This window comes from Ictalurus punctatus, chromosome 24 (genome assembly GCF_001660625.3).
Source record: "Ictalurus punctatus breed USDA103 chromosome 24, Coco_2.0, whole genome shotgun sequence".
NCBI classification, from domain to species: Eukaryota; Metazoa; Chordata; class Actinopteri; order Siluriformes; family Ictaluridae; genus Ictalurus; species Ictalurus punctatus.
The window spans coordinates 18405343-18420005 of record NC_030439.2 but is presented as its reverse complement, the minus strand read 5'-3'; the positions used below and the strand labels follow the sequence as shown (position 1 = coordinate 18420005).

General features: G+C 42.4%; 1 protein-coding gene across 1 annotated transcript in view; it reads left to right on the top strand.

Moving 5' to 3' along the window:
* Positions 1–14663, top strand: part of atp13a1 (ATPase 13A1) — a 22738-nt gene continuing 8075 nt past the window's right edge. Inside the window, exons 1-16 of the mRNA XM_017455043.3 lie at positions 1–547; positions 2587–2676; positions 2852–3112; positions 3783–3938; positions 4071–4140; positions 6608–6714; positions 7862–7991; positions 8136–8191; positions 9863–9989; positions 10291–10428; positions 10746–10866; positions 10966–11123; positions 11375–11550; positions 12465–12575; positions 12682–12807; positions 13532–13640. Coding sequence (XP_017310532.1) covers positions 212–547; positions 2587–2676; positions 2852–3112; positions 3783–3938; positions 4071–4140; positions 6608–6714; positions 7862–7991; positions 8136–8191; positions 9863–9989; positions 10291–10428; positions 10746–10866; positions 10966–11123; positions 11375–11550; positions 12465–12575; positions 12682–12807; positions 13532–13640 — 2272 coding nt within the window. The 5' untranslated portion in view covers positions 1–211. The remainder of the gene's footprint in view (positions 548–2586; positions 2677–2851; positions 3113–3782; positions 3939–4070; positions 4141–6607; positions 6715–7861; positions 7992–8135; positions 8192–9862; positions 9990–10290; positions 10429–10745; positions 10867–10965; positions 11124–11374; positions 11551–12464; positions 12576–12681; positions 12808–13531; positions 13641–14663) is intronic.

Below are 14663 nucleotides of genomic sequence, written 5' to 3'. Positions count from 1 at the left end.
GGAAGTGTCGTCATGGACCTGCGTGTTGCGTATGCGGAAGCTGCTGTATGTGTGCGGTTGCTGCTGGGGTTTTTTTTTTTTATTTAAATCTGTTCAGTAGCCGGACCGGGGTGCTGATAAACTGTTTACATTTTCCCTCCATTTTCGGCCGTGAGGAGAAAGTGGAGAACAGAAAGAGGACTAAAAGAGGGAGGAGGAGGGATAAACCAGAATGGTGGAAGCTAAAAAACCGGTGAATGTGGCCACGGACGGGATTCGGGAGCCGGCCGCGTACATGAACCACAACTCGGACTGCGGGATGAGCGACGAGCTGGTGAGCTCCGTGTCCCTGTACCGGCGCAGGCCGCGGCTCCTTCACGGCACGGTGCTCCCGTTCGCCGGGCTGCTGTACCCGGGCTGGCTGTACTTGTGGGTCGGAATGTATGGCGCCACCGAGTATCCGGAGGCCGGCCTGCTTGGGCTCGCCGCCATCGGGATCGCGCACGTCCTCACCGTGCTGTCGGGTTACTGGTCCGTGCACGCGCACTGCTGGATGACCTGCTCCAAGGTAATGTGTGTGTGTGTGTGTGTGTGTGTGTGTGTGTGTGTGTGTGTGTGTGTGTGTATGTATGTGTATGTATGTGTGTGATAACATGTGATAATCACACAGCACCCGTAGCAGTACACATAAGGATGACGTGGGCAAAACACTTTCACAATTCCTTCTGTTTCCTACTAATCAACTTAAAGAAAGAAACTACTCTATCCACTGCATCTCTTCATTTGACAGATCTGTTCATCCAAAGCGACACATCGTTCATACAATTCAGACTTAAGCGTCCAAAACTGTCCCTCCAGCATCCCTGGGTCTCAAACTCGCAACTTCCTGATCACTAGCTCACCACTGCGCCCCATTATCACTGCCCCGGTGCTCATTCGACTGTTTTCCTGTCCTAACACGCCTGTAATATCTCACTGGCCCTCCAAATCTCCTCCAAATCACTCCATCCTGAGAGCATCTGGACCCCGAGTCCCTGACACGCTTCACACCTAGGGGTAGTTTAGTGTCCACCAACCAGCATGTTTTAAAAGGCGAGAGGAAACCGGAGAACCCAGATGGAAATTTAACTTAAATCTGAATGCATTAGAAAACTTGCCATGCACACTTTGTTCCTCTTCTTGGGGAGGAAAAGATGTTACGCACCGCAATTAATAAGAAAGTGTGCAAGTCAACTTTTTCTAGTGCTTTCTTAAAGACCCGATGGGTGCCATAAATCCCTGTATCGAAAACGTCTCAATACGCCTTTGCCAGCACCACGCCGGTCGTTCCGTCGTCAGTGGACGTCTACTTCTCGGTCGGTCTGCAACGCTTCCAGTCGTTTTGAATTTGTTAATAAGTTTGGCGACAGCGTTTTGTGTGTGACGCGTTTGCCGTGTTTCTTGTTAAAGTCCATCGCAACCTTGCGACAGCTTCCTGATCCAGCCATGAGAATGATTTCAACACGTTCTTCTTTTGTCAAAGGCGTTCCTAAAGGCTATCTGAAAAATATGTTTATATATGTGTAATATATTTATATAAAACGTTTAACATTTTGGAAGACGTTGTATTAAAAAAAGTTTTAATGTCCCCTATTTCACCCTCTTTATAATTGCGTAATAAGCTGACAATTCCCGGAGTTAGTCATATCCGAGTTATTCACCAAGGCATATGGTAGTATGTGAATCTTGAAGGATCTCCGAAATGAATTTGATTTTATTCCTGGGTCACACGACATGAATATGAAATATACCTACAGTCCCCTCGGAAACTATTGGGACAGCAAGTCCAATTTATTCGTTTGTACGTGATGAAATTCCTCCCAGTTATTTTCGATGCATTTCTCTGTATATCGGTAGACAAAATGTAAACATGATGCAAACTTCTTAATTCATCCTGCTCCTACCATCATGAGTTACATCATCAATAAAGATTCGTGAGCCAGTTTCTGAAGCAGCCATGAAAGCCCAAGCCATGACACTACCTCCACCATGTTTCACAGATGAAACCGAAACCTAAAACCACGCGTAGATGTTCAGTGCTATTTATTGTTTAAACAATCAATCGAACAGGACACACCTGGGTAAGAAGAAACACCTATCAGTTACATGTTCCAATATTTTTGCTTGCTTACAAATCGGGCGGTGTGATACAAAATGTGCTACGTTCCAAGTTGTTTAACACGTCTACATATATAAATACCAGGAAGTAAAGGCGGTAATTCCTAAACTCTCCGCTCATATTCATCGTTTGATCTCAAACCCAAATGTCTTCCGCCAACAGAACAAACAAATGAATTGGCCTAGACGTTCCAATAGTTTTGGAGGGGACGGTATATATTTTTAATCTTGATCTTTCATCCCAGTTTTTAATTCTGTAATTGTTTTTTGTTGCATTTTCCTCCACTCTGGATAAACACTAAGCTTAATGTATTTAGCATTTTTAATAAAAGCTGAACTGTATAAGCACGTTTAAGCCTATGGAAAAAGTCAGTGCGTTAATGTAAAGTCTTTTTGAGGGTGACTCACGATGCATGTGAACTGATTCACTCGGTTGTGTGTTTCTGACAGGAGCCCGCTCCGAGCAAGGCGACCTTGGCTAAAGTAATCCCCACCCCTAACAACGGCTCTGCTGAGCTCGTACCCCTGCAGAGAGATAAGGTGAGAGCGCCGATCCTTCCCGTTAGAGTAATATAGCAGTAAAGGAAATGATGAATCCTGTCTGTTTAATATTTCATGAGAGGATCGTAGTTGGCGAGTCGATGGGGTTTCGCATTAATAGCGCTAAGTATGCAAGATTGCAATTTTAGCGCCGTGACGTCTTTTTGTGCTGCAGGACGAAGACGGACGAGACGTCCTGTCCTTCGTGTTCCAGAAGATCCGCTACGTTTTTGACTTGGACAGGAAGCTCTTTTTGCCCGTGGCCTTCCCTGTGGATCAGCCGATGGGATATTTCCAGACGTGGAGAGGATATCAGGAGGAGTCTGAACTCCGGGCCGCAGAGAAGCGATACGGGACGAATCGCGCCGAGATGGTGGTGCCTGACTTCCTGGAGCTCTTCAAGGAGAGAGCCACTGCGCCTTTCTTCGTCTTTCAGGTGAATTGTTTTTGTATTTATATGGTGGTGTCCTACCGTCCTGTGGTTTTTGTGTTTTTCTTCACAGCTCTCACAATGTTTCTGTCATCAACTGCTGTTGTTTTCCTCGGCCGACCTGTTCCATGTCTGATTGTTCGTACACCAGTGATTTCTTTATTTTTCAGGACACTCCAGATTGTTGTATTGGCTATACCCAATACTTGTGCGATGCCTCTGATAGATTTTCCCTCTTTTCTCAGCTTCAAAATGGTTTGCTTTTCTCCCGTAGACATCTCTCTAGTCTTCACGTTGTTTGATCCTTTTTAACAACAAATGCAGTTTTCACAGGCGAAGCCTACAGCTCACACCAATAGTAGACATTCAGAGCTATTAAATCAGTATGACAGGGCTCACCTGTGCAGCAAGAAACACCGGTCAGTCACGTGTTCCAATATTTTTGAGCACTTGAAATATGGGTTGGTTTTAGTTAAGTTGTTTAACACATCTAGATGTTAAAATGAGGAAATGAAAGCTGAAATTCCGATCTGTCTCATGTTCATCTTTTGATCTCGAACCCAGACGTCTTCAACGTATAGCGGGGCGGGGGGTGTATCGGCCGTACCGTTCCAATACATTCGGAGACGCCTTTAGGTTGTAAATTGACATCTCTTTCGTGAACGTTGTCGTGCAGGTGTTTTGCGTGGGGCTGTGGTGTTTGGACGAGTACTGGTACTACAGCATCTTCACACTCTTCATGCTCGTCGCCTTCGAAGCGTCTCTGGTGCAGCAGCAGATGAGGAACATGTCCGAGATCCGACGAATGGGGAACAAACCCTATATGATTCAGGTAACGGCAGCACTTAATGCATTTCTCCTTTATTATTACGTACCTCACTTTGTCTGTTCCATAGCAAATGTCTTTAAATGTTCAATAGCCTTTCAAATCAGCATTTGTGATTCGATGTCCTTTGGTCCTCAGGTTTACCGGAACAGAAAATGGAGACCGATATCTAGTGATGAACTTGTCGCTGGTGATCTTGTTTCAGTTGGTAAGCATCATAGGAGTTATGTGATGGTGAGAAGCACAAGCTCTTGTGCGTGTATGTATGTGTGTGTGTGTGTGTGTGTTGCCGCACTTGCTTATTTTTGGCGATGAAGAAGACCACATCCTTTTGACCCATTTTAAATCACTGAAAGTAACAAAGTGTGTGTTTCTATCACTCTTATACGTGACCTCATGATATAATGCATTGTTCAGCGTTAATTAGATTTTAATATTAAAAGTACACCAACGTCACCCTCACCGTGAGTGTGTGAACAATGCTCCCATACACATCACTTCCTGATACTGATACGATTCCAGGCACTATATTTCTGTCAGTCAAATCAGCCCTGTTTTCCTCTTCCTGAAAAGGTTCCTGTGGTAGAGACGTGTGTACATTATCGAGCGCTTGCCTCGCACATCTCTGCAGGACGCGCTCCTCAGGAGAACCTGCTCCCACGTGATCCTCAGAAACGATTCTGCGTTTAAATGAACAAAAAGACATTTGCGTCGACACGCTGAGATTGTATCAATATTGTGCCTGCTGTCAATGCTTTTATAAACTATACGAAGTGTCATTAACTGTTTATACCTGAATACACACAAAAATCCTGATCTTTTGTTCCAGTGCGTTTATGTTCACGATACCTAACAGCAGTCCTGCAAAATGTTTTTTTTTTAAAAACGGTGCAGTCCATTAAGTCTCCGTAGGCTACGGAGCGTCTGGAAGCGTTAGTGCACTTTTCTGGCCACGAGCTTCAGAATCTTAAAGGCTGCAGTCTGATTTGCGGTCCACACTTCTGGCAAAAAGGAAACTGTTGGAAAAATGAACTGAATGGTGTTTTTAATAGCTTTTTTAAACGGCAGAATGCAAATGAGAGATTCTTGCATATTTACCGACAAGCTGCGGGGGGGGAAAAGGTCCGTTCTGTGAAAGTATGTGGTTCTTGGCCATGATTATTGAGGAAGCCTACCAGACTCATTAAGAAAAAAATAATAAGCAGAAAAGGACGAGCTGTATTGTTGTTGTTGTTGTTGTTGTTGTCGTTGTCGTTGTTAGTAGTAGTGGTGGTAGTAGTAGTAGTGGTAGTAATAGTAGCAGTGGTAGTAGTAGTAGTAGTAGTAGCAGTAGCAGTAGTAGTAGTAATGAGAATAGTAGTAGCAGTGGTAGTAATGGTAGCAGTGATAGTAGCAGTAGCAGTAGTGGTAGTAATGGTAGCAGTGATAGTAGCAGTAGCAGTAGTAGTAGTAGTAGTAGTAGTAGCAGTGGTAGTAATGGTAGCAGTGGTAGTAGTAATAGTAGTAGCAGTAGTAGAAGTAGTGGTAGAAATAGTAACAGTGGTAGTAGTAATACTAGTAGTGGTAGTAATAGTAGCAGTGGTAGTAATGGTAGCGGTTGTAGTAGTAATAGTGGTAGTAGTAGTAATAATAGTAGTGGTAGCAGCAGTAGTAGTAGCAGTGGTAGTAGTAGTAGTAGTAGTAGCAGTGGTAGTAATGGTAGCAGTGGTAGTAGTAGTAGTAGTAATAGTAGTAGTAGTAGCAGTGGTAGTAGTAATAGTAGTAGCAGTGGTAGTAATAGTAGTAGTATTAGTAGTAGCAGTGGTAGTAATGGTAGCAGTGGTAGTAGTAATAGTAGTAGCAGTAGTAGTAGTAGAAGTAGTGGTAGTAATAGTAGCAGTGGTAGTAGTAATACTAGTAGTGGTAGTAATAGTAGCAGTGGTAGTAGTAATACTAGTAGTGGTAGTAATAGTAGCAGTGGTAGTAATGGTAGCGGTTGTAGTAGTAATAGTGGTAGTAGTAGTAGTAGTAATAGTAGTGGTAGCAGCAATAGTAGTAGCAGTGGTGGTAGTAATAGTAGTAACAGTGGTAGTAATGGTAGCAGTGGTAGTAGTAGTAGTAATAATAGTAGTGGTAGCAGTAGTAGTAGTAGTAGCAGTGGTAGTAATGGTAGCAGTGGTAGTAGTAATAGTAGTAGCAGTAGTAGTAGTAGAAGTAGTGGTAGTAATAGTAGCAGTGGTAGTAGTAATACTAGTAGTGGTAGTAATAGTAGCAGTGGTAGTAGTAATACTAGTAGTGGTAGTAATAGTAGCAGTGGTAGTAATGGTAGCGGTTGTAGTAGTAATAGTGGTAGTAGTAGTAGTAGTAATAATAGTAGTGGTAGCAGCAGTAGTAGTAGCAGTGGTAGTAATAGTAGCAGTGGTGGTGGTAGTAGTAGTAGTAATCATAGTAATAGTAGTAGTGTTAGTAATAGTAGTAGTAATCATAGTAATAGTAGTAGTGGTAGTAATAGTGGTAGTAATAGTAGTAGTAGTAGTAGTAGCAGTGGTAGTAGTAGTAGCAGTGGTAGTAATAGTAGCAGTGGTGGTAGTAGTATAGTAATGATAGTAGTAGTGGTAGTAATAGCATATGTGGGACAGATGCACTGAAAGAAACGTGTTTATATTACCGAGCTCTTGCCTCACACATCTCCGCAGGACGCTCTCCTCAGGAGAACCTGGTCCCATGTGACGTGCTGCTGCTTCGAGGGCGCTGCATTGTGGATGAAGCGATGCTGACCGGGGAGTCGGTGCCTCAGATGAAGGTCAGTGTGAAGCCTCAGCTTTACCATTTACCAGCCACTTTTTATTTTATTTTATTTTTTAAAAAAGATCTTACAATTATTGACTGCATCTGTTCAGCTGACATCCTTCAGTAGACACGGACCACCATTAGGCTTGAGCAATATCGATTTTCCACGACTCGTGACGCATGAATGCATAAAACATATAAATGAAAAAACTCACGTAGATCTAAAATCACGGACTTGCAATGATGAGTCTCATTCGGTTTACGTGTTAACGACTCAGGCATCACTGAGGCGACGCGTTTCTGTCGGACGGCTCATGCTATCACAGAGAGTAAAAGCACAGCAACCCTGCAGAGGAACCTTTTTTTTTTCTAGGCGATTCACAACGACCAGCTTTTGTACCGACTTTATTTGCACGTCACATCGTACAGGCTAAGCGGTCAAACCTTTTCGAATCCTAAAAATCGCCTGAGAAGGAGCGCCATTTTCTTTCCGCAATTACGGTCACGATGGGGTGCAAAAGTCTGAAAATAAGCACGAGTTTTTAGACTTTTGAAGTATTTCAAACAAAGAAAGCAAATGTTCAGTATGTCGAATATTTAATATTCATGAGTCTGCACTATTTCTCGGCCCCTGTTTAAATGTAAGCAGTTGTGTTATATATATATATATATATATATATATATATATATATATATATATATATATATATATATATATATATATATTGACCATGTTAAGTGCTTTGTACAGACGGTCAGATTTTCCCCGTGTCTAATCTCGTCTATCGAAGCGTACGTTCAGACGACGCTCCGAAGCATTTGCACTGAAATGCGTATCATAAACTTGTGGAGTCCGTGCAAGCTCGAGCGCACACCGTGGTGAAAGGAAAAAGGGGACGTACCAAATACTAAGAAACTCCTTATTGTTGTTCTTGTTGTTGTTTTTTATTGTTATTAGTACAAGTAAGGGAAAAAATGATTATTGCACCTGTAAAAAGAGTTAAATGGCAAAGATGCACATTTTGTTATATAATATAATCGGCGTAAACGCTGCTGGACATGGTGAAGGAAGCACTGCTGCGTTTTACTTAAACCCTGTGTTCCCGGATACGATCTGGGTAGGGGTTCATTCTCACCATGTATGTGCGTTATATCTGCAGGAACCGGTTGAGGATTTGGACCCGGAGAGAATCCTGGACCTGCAGACGGATTCACGGCTGCATGTGATCTCAGGAGGAACGAAAGTGGTCCAGCACAGCCCCCCTCTCCGTGCCAGCGCAGGCCTCAAACGTTAGTTCCCACTGCGTGTTCCCTTTAATGCCCCTTTCATCCGTTTCCTCTTCTTCTTACATTTCAGACACACAACCTGTGAGTCATTATACTATTGCTTATTCGTATTAAAATGCCGGTCTTTCCTTTTTTCTTTCTGTGCAGCTGTGGACAACGGCTGTGTGGCGTACGTCTTACGCACAGGCTTCTACACTTCTCAGGTGAAGAGATCCTCTGAAATGATTCTGCCTCTTTAATCTAAATCCTTTAAATTACATTTGGGGGATATTATATCAATATTATGCTAGCTAGTCAATGATTTATCACACACGCGCGCACACACACTGTTCCATTGTTACACATACTAACAAAGATGCTTTATGTCCCTTTTTAAAGGTATAAAAAAAAAATCATTCCGTTTTATCGTTCTGCCAGGATTCACAATAATCCTGGTGTTTTGTTCCAGTGTGTTTTTAAATTCATGATGAATAACAGCAGTCCTGCAAACAAGGTTGAAAACGGTGCAGTCCATTAAGCCTCCGTAGGCTACGGAGCGTCTGGAAGCGTTAGTGCACTTTTCTGGCCACCAGCTTCAGAATCGTAAAGGCTGCAATCTGATTTGCGGGCCACTCTTCTGGCAAAAAGGAAGCCGTTGGAAAAACTGTAACACAGTTAGTATTTTATTGGGAAGATGCAGCACTCAGTGGGCTGAAAAAAGTTCACTGTATCCTGTTTTTAAAAGGTTTTTTTAAACACCAGCATGTAAATGAGAGATTCTTGCATATTTACCGACAGGCTGCGGGGGTAGTCGTTTTTAATGTCAGTCAAAATGCTGTTCTGTCCAAGTAGGCGGTTCTTGGCCATGATTGTTGAGGAAACTTACCAGTCTCTGCATTAAGAATAAAAATAATAAGCAGAAAAAGACGAGCTGTAGTAGTAATAATAATAGTAGTAGTATTAATAATAGCATTAATAGTAGTAGTAGTATTAATATTAGTGGTATTAATATTAGTGGTATTAATAATAGTATCAATAGTAGTAGTAATATTAATATTAGTGGTATTGGTAGGTACACGGTGCCTTAGTGGTTAGCACGTTCGCCTCACACCTCCAGGGTCGGGAGTTTGATTCCCACCGTGGCCCTGCATGTTCCCCCTATGGGGGTTTCCTCCGGGTACTCCGGTTTCCTCCCCGTGTCCAAAGACATGCATGGTAGACTGATTGGCGTGTCCAAAGTGTCCGTAGTGTATGAATGGGTGTGTGAGTGTGTATGTGATTGTGCCCTGCGATGGATTGGCACCCTGTCCAGGGTGTACCCCGCCCTGTGCCCAATGCTCCCTGGGATAGGCTCAAGGTTCCCCGTGACCCTGAAAAGGATAAGCAGTATAGAAGATGGATGGATGGTATTAGTAGTACTGATACTGTATTTGATAGGTTTTTTTTTTTATTTTTTTTTTATTTTTATTTTTTTACTACTACTATAAGTAAAGTTTTCATGACCAGATTACATGCTGCTAGTGGTGTTAGGGTGTAGCGTGATTTTTATCGATATTTTACCATATCTATCATATACCTTTACCTTAAATACCCATACCCATAATCATTTTTACAATCCTCTTCCGTTTCAGAATAATAAGACATTTTGTGGAATTATTCAGTGGCCATGAAACGAAAATTGACATTTTGTGCGCAAACGATTTGACTTAATATTTTTTGAATATTATATATGCATTTTTGATTCAGAAGTGAATTCATACACTTGAGTCTTGGAAACCGATTTCAACCAAGTCTTGATCAAATTGTCTTAAAGACAGTGGGAAATGGATATTCGATCCAGCGTGTGCAGACGTTGGCAGGTGAATTAATCGTCTGCTGGTGTTTTGTGTGTTCAGGGGAAATTATTACGCACCATTCTGTTCGGAGTGAAAAGGGTCACAGCCAACAACCTGGAGACCTTCATCTTCATCCTTTTCCTGCTGGTGTTCGCCATCGCTGCAGCTGCGTACGTGTGGGTGGAGGGTGAGTTTTACACACACACACACACACACACACACACATATATATTAACTAACCCAACTGGTCCAACTGAAACTGCTGTCATACCAGTATAACTGGTTTTCGTTATTACACGTGAAAAAATGATTGTGTAATGGTAGACCGAGAATGTGAGTGAGTTTTCTATCATATTACATACTTGTGTAAGGAATAAAACACTTGGGGGGTGTGCTCTTATAGGAAAATAATCAACTAGAGGGTGCAGCTTTTTATACATGACTATCTAAATCTACCTGGCTTTCCTTCTTTCTTCTCTTTCCTCCAGGGACCAAGGACTTGAGCAGGAACAAATACAAGCTGTTCCTGGAGTGCACTCTCATCCTGACGTCCGTGGTACCGCCCGAGCTTCCCATCGAGCTCTCGCTGGCTGTCAACACCTCCCTCATCGCCCTGGCCAAACTCTGTGAGTGTCTGTGTGATGTTTTAAAAAAAAAAAGAGAGAGAGAGAGAGAAAATTAGGGAACGGGTAGCACATATTTCAATGTTTAGTCATTTAAGGTAGAAATTTTGAGATTATATGCCTAGTGTGTGATTGTAGTGCCAGTTAGAACAATTTAAGGAAACATGCACTTAAAACACTTTAAAATGTGTCTTTTTTTTTTGTCGTTTTTCAGCATCATGTGGTTAACCAACATCTGCCATATTTCTGTTTTAAATCGATAAACATTAACGCGCTGCCGTTTATGGTCTGTCTCGTTCTCCGTTGTGTCCCTTTTCCAGATGTGTTTTGCACGGAGCCCTTCAGGATTCCTTTCGCCGGAAAAGTGGAGATCTGCTGCTTTGATAAAACCGGAACGTTAACCAGCGACAGCTTGGTGGTCCGTGGCGTGGCTGGATTGAGGTAGAGCGCGGCGCAGTTTAGAAATAATATCGTTCGGTGTGGACGTAAAACTCTCGCCGTAAAACCCGAGTCATACTTTATTCCTCTCGTATCCCGTAGAGAAGGGAAAGAGGTGATGCCGGTGTCTGAAATCCCGGTCGAGACTCACCGAGTCGTCGCTACGTGTCACTCGCTGGTGACTCTCGACGACGGTCAGCTGGTGGGGGATCCGCTGGAGAAGGCCATGCTGACCGCAGCAGACTGGACGCTCACTAAAGGTCTGGATTTTACGCCGAACAAACGTTCAAAACCACCAGAAATCTGGCACTGTGCTTTTAAACGTTTATTTATTGACCCACCAGTCCAGTGTCATAGCTGTTCCATATCTGTAGTCGTGTTTCTAGCGGTACACGTGATCTCGCTGCATTAAAGCCAGCCATTATTATACACAAATCACATAAACTTAATGACTAACACCATGACCTTTAGCTGGCATCTGTATTCGAGTTTGTTCTCTCTCTCTCCCTAGACGAAAAGGTGTTTCCTCGTGGAATAAAGACCCCAGGCTTGAAGATTCACCAGCGGTTCCACTTTGCCAGCGCTCTAAAGAGAATGTCCGTCCTGGCGTCGTACGAGAGACTGGGATCTACTGAACTCTGCTACATCTCCACTGTCAAAGGAGCTCCAGAGACTCTCAGGAGCATGGTGAGCTCCAATACGAGACTATAACATGTTTATACTGAACATTAGGTTTTATCTCTCTTAAACAAATGGCAGTTTTAAAGGAGCAGTATGTATTCATCGGTGCCCTCTGCTGCCTGCAAGGGGTATTAATTAATAAACGGACATCTTGGAGAGGAATGAAGCGGAGCCGGGAGCAGCTTTGTTCCAGCTGTGGGCGGAGCTTATTCTCCTGTAGACAGATTTCTGGAATGAAGAAATTTATCACGACGATTTATTTAGTTGCGTAGTAACGTTGCACGTTGTAATATTTCCTGAGGTCTCTTTGGCATTATATAACGTTAACTTGTACGTTTGTCATTATGGAGGGTGGATTTGTGCTGTGTCAGCACTTTACAAAAAATATTTCGTGTCCTTGTTTTTTTTTTGTTGTTGTTGGTTGGTATTTTTGTTTTGGTTTGTGCCTTAATATAACATTTTCTTATCGAAGGCTTTACAACTTTACTCTCAAAGTCTTTTTTTGATACACAACTTGTTCTTCAAAGTGTAGCTTGCGATAATATCACTTATGGTTCTAACTCTTGTACACGTTTATACGGAATTGTGTGGTGTAATAATATCAAACAATGTTGAAAGTTCTATGAGAACACTCATCATTTCCTTAAAACTTCTATTCGTGATGTTTAAAGGTGTGTTTAGATTTGTGATAGTGATATAATTCCTGAGGCACGTTAGTACAGCATGCGAGTCCAGTTTCGTCGTTTTTGGCTTCCCGTGACATTTTTCTGGGCCAGAAATTGCCCCCCCAAGGCTGAACACCTCACAACAGCCACCTCACAAGACCTATGTAGTTTTAACAACGAAGCCTTGCCTATGTTTTCTCTGTAGTCTGTCCCCCGGAAATTACAAACGGCTCCTTTAACACCGGTTTGCTCCAGTTTTCAGAGTGTCCACCCAACTACGACAAAGTGCACAAAGAGATGTCCCGTGAAGGAGCTCGAGTTCTGGCGCTGGGGTACAAGGAGATGGGACACCTGAGCCACCAGCAGGTACTCCCATGTCTGTGCGAGTGAAATGCAGCTTCCTGTCCTTGTGTTGTGAAGAGAAGAGAAGAGAAGGAGCGAGAGAGAGTTTGACCGGCGTGTCTCTGTGCAGGTGCGGGAGATGAGTCGTGAGGCTCTGGAATGTGACCTGAGCTTCGCCGGCTTCATGGTGGTCTCCTGCCCGCTCAAGAACGACAGCAAGACGGTTATCAGGGAGATCCAGGAAGCCTCGCATCACGTGAGCAGCCAAAACAACCACTTAAGATAATAAATCCGTCCGAAAGGAGATTTAAAAAAAAAAAAATTAATTACTAAGATGAGGAGAATTTTCTGTGTCCTCCATTATGAGGTCTTCTGCTTTAAAGTATCCCTGATCTTCACATTTCACCATTTAAAAAGTTATATACATTATAATGTATGCTCAAGGTGCTACCAAAATGGCTTAGAAAGATCTGTACACCTTTACCCTTATTATGAATGTCAGGATCTCTGAATATGCAAATTAGAGCTTGCAAAGTATGCAAGTTCGTTGGCTAAAAGTTGTATTGATAATTTGCATATCAGACTGTGATTGGTTCACAGCTCTCAAACCTATTTTGTGACATCCCTATCCTGTCTGATATCATTATAAATAACTGTCCTTGGATCAGATTTATGCAAAACTACTGGATAAAATCTGAATGGAAAAGGGTATTTAATAAAAACCCAAACGCCAATCTGTTTAATTAAGCAATATTGCTTGAGTAAGAGTGTGGTTATAGTGAATATCACGATTGTGCTTTTACTGTTATAGAACAGTTGTCTAAACAAGAAATTAATATCGAGTAACTGACATTTTGGGAAGGTTTGATAAGTTAAAAGTTATATTCATGAAAAAAAAAGTATCGTTTGTCATCTCCGCTGATGATTCAGAATCAGCATCTGATTACTGTATGTAAATCATTAACTGTCTCTCTTATCAGGTCGTAATGATCACAGGGGACAACCCTCTGACCGCCTGTCACGTCGCCCGGGAGCTACACTTCATCCAGAAGGAGCACACACTAATCCTACAGCCGGGGCCGACAAACGGTACGAGCGACACCAAATGAAGTGACTTTTAAGTGCGAAAAAAAATATCGGAACATGCGACTGACGGGTGCTTCTTGTTACCTAGATGTGTCCTGTTACAGTGATTGTTTAAACAATAAATAGCTCTGAACCTCTGCTGTTGGTTTTAGCGTACGGTTCCACTTGTGTAGACCGCATTTGTTAAAAAGGATAAGCCAACATGAAGATCAGAGAGCTGTCTATGGGAGAAAAGCAAGCTGAGAAGAGAGGGGGAAACATCAGGCAGAGCCAATACAACAATTTGGAATGTCCTGGGGGGGGAATGCAGTCTTCACTGCAAGTGAAACCGAAGTCTAAAACCAAGAGTAGATGTTCAGAGCAATTTATTGTTTAAACAATCAGTCGAACAGGACATACCTGGGTAACAAGAAACACTCGGCAGTGACATGTTCCAGTATGTTTGCTCGCCGAAAAATTGGGTGATAGAAAATGTGCTATGTTTTATGTTGTTTAACATATTTGCATATAAATACCAGGAAATAAAATACAGAATTCCTAAACTCTCGTCTAACGTCTTCGGTGTATAGCGCAAACTGTTTAATTGGCCTTGCCGTTCCAATAGTTTCGGACAGGAGTGCACTTTATATCAAGATCAATTTTATACCATTTGGTTTAATTTTCTATCATTTCCTATATTCAGTAAAAAGCTGGTGCTTCTTTTGTTTGTTTTTTTTAATGCAAATTAGGTATGACTCTGTAAAGCAACAAATCTAAATGTAAACGTTTGCTCGGGGCAATCGTCCGTCACGTGTGGTCCGACGTTTCTTCAGTTCCCCGCTCACAAATTTAGTTCTTTCGTGCAGTTCGTTCCCATTCACAGTTTGAGGCTTATAACTGATGGTTATCTTATTCTGTCATATACGACCTCTCGGTAAATGTGCATAGAGACATTATTCGTGCATCGTTTAACTAGTTAGCTGAACATTTTGTCTACTACTGTTTCTCATCAGAGACAAACCTGTGTGAACGTAGGGTGACCTCAGG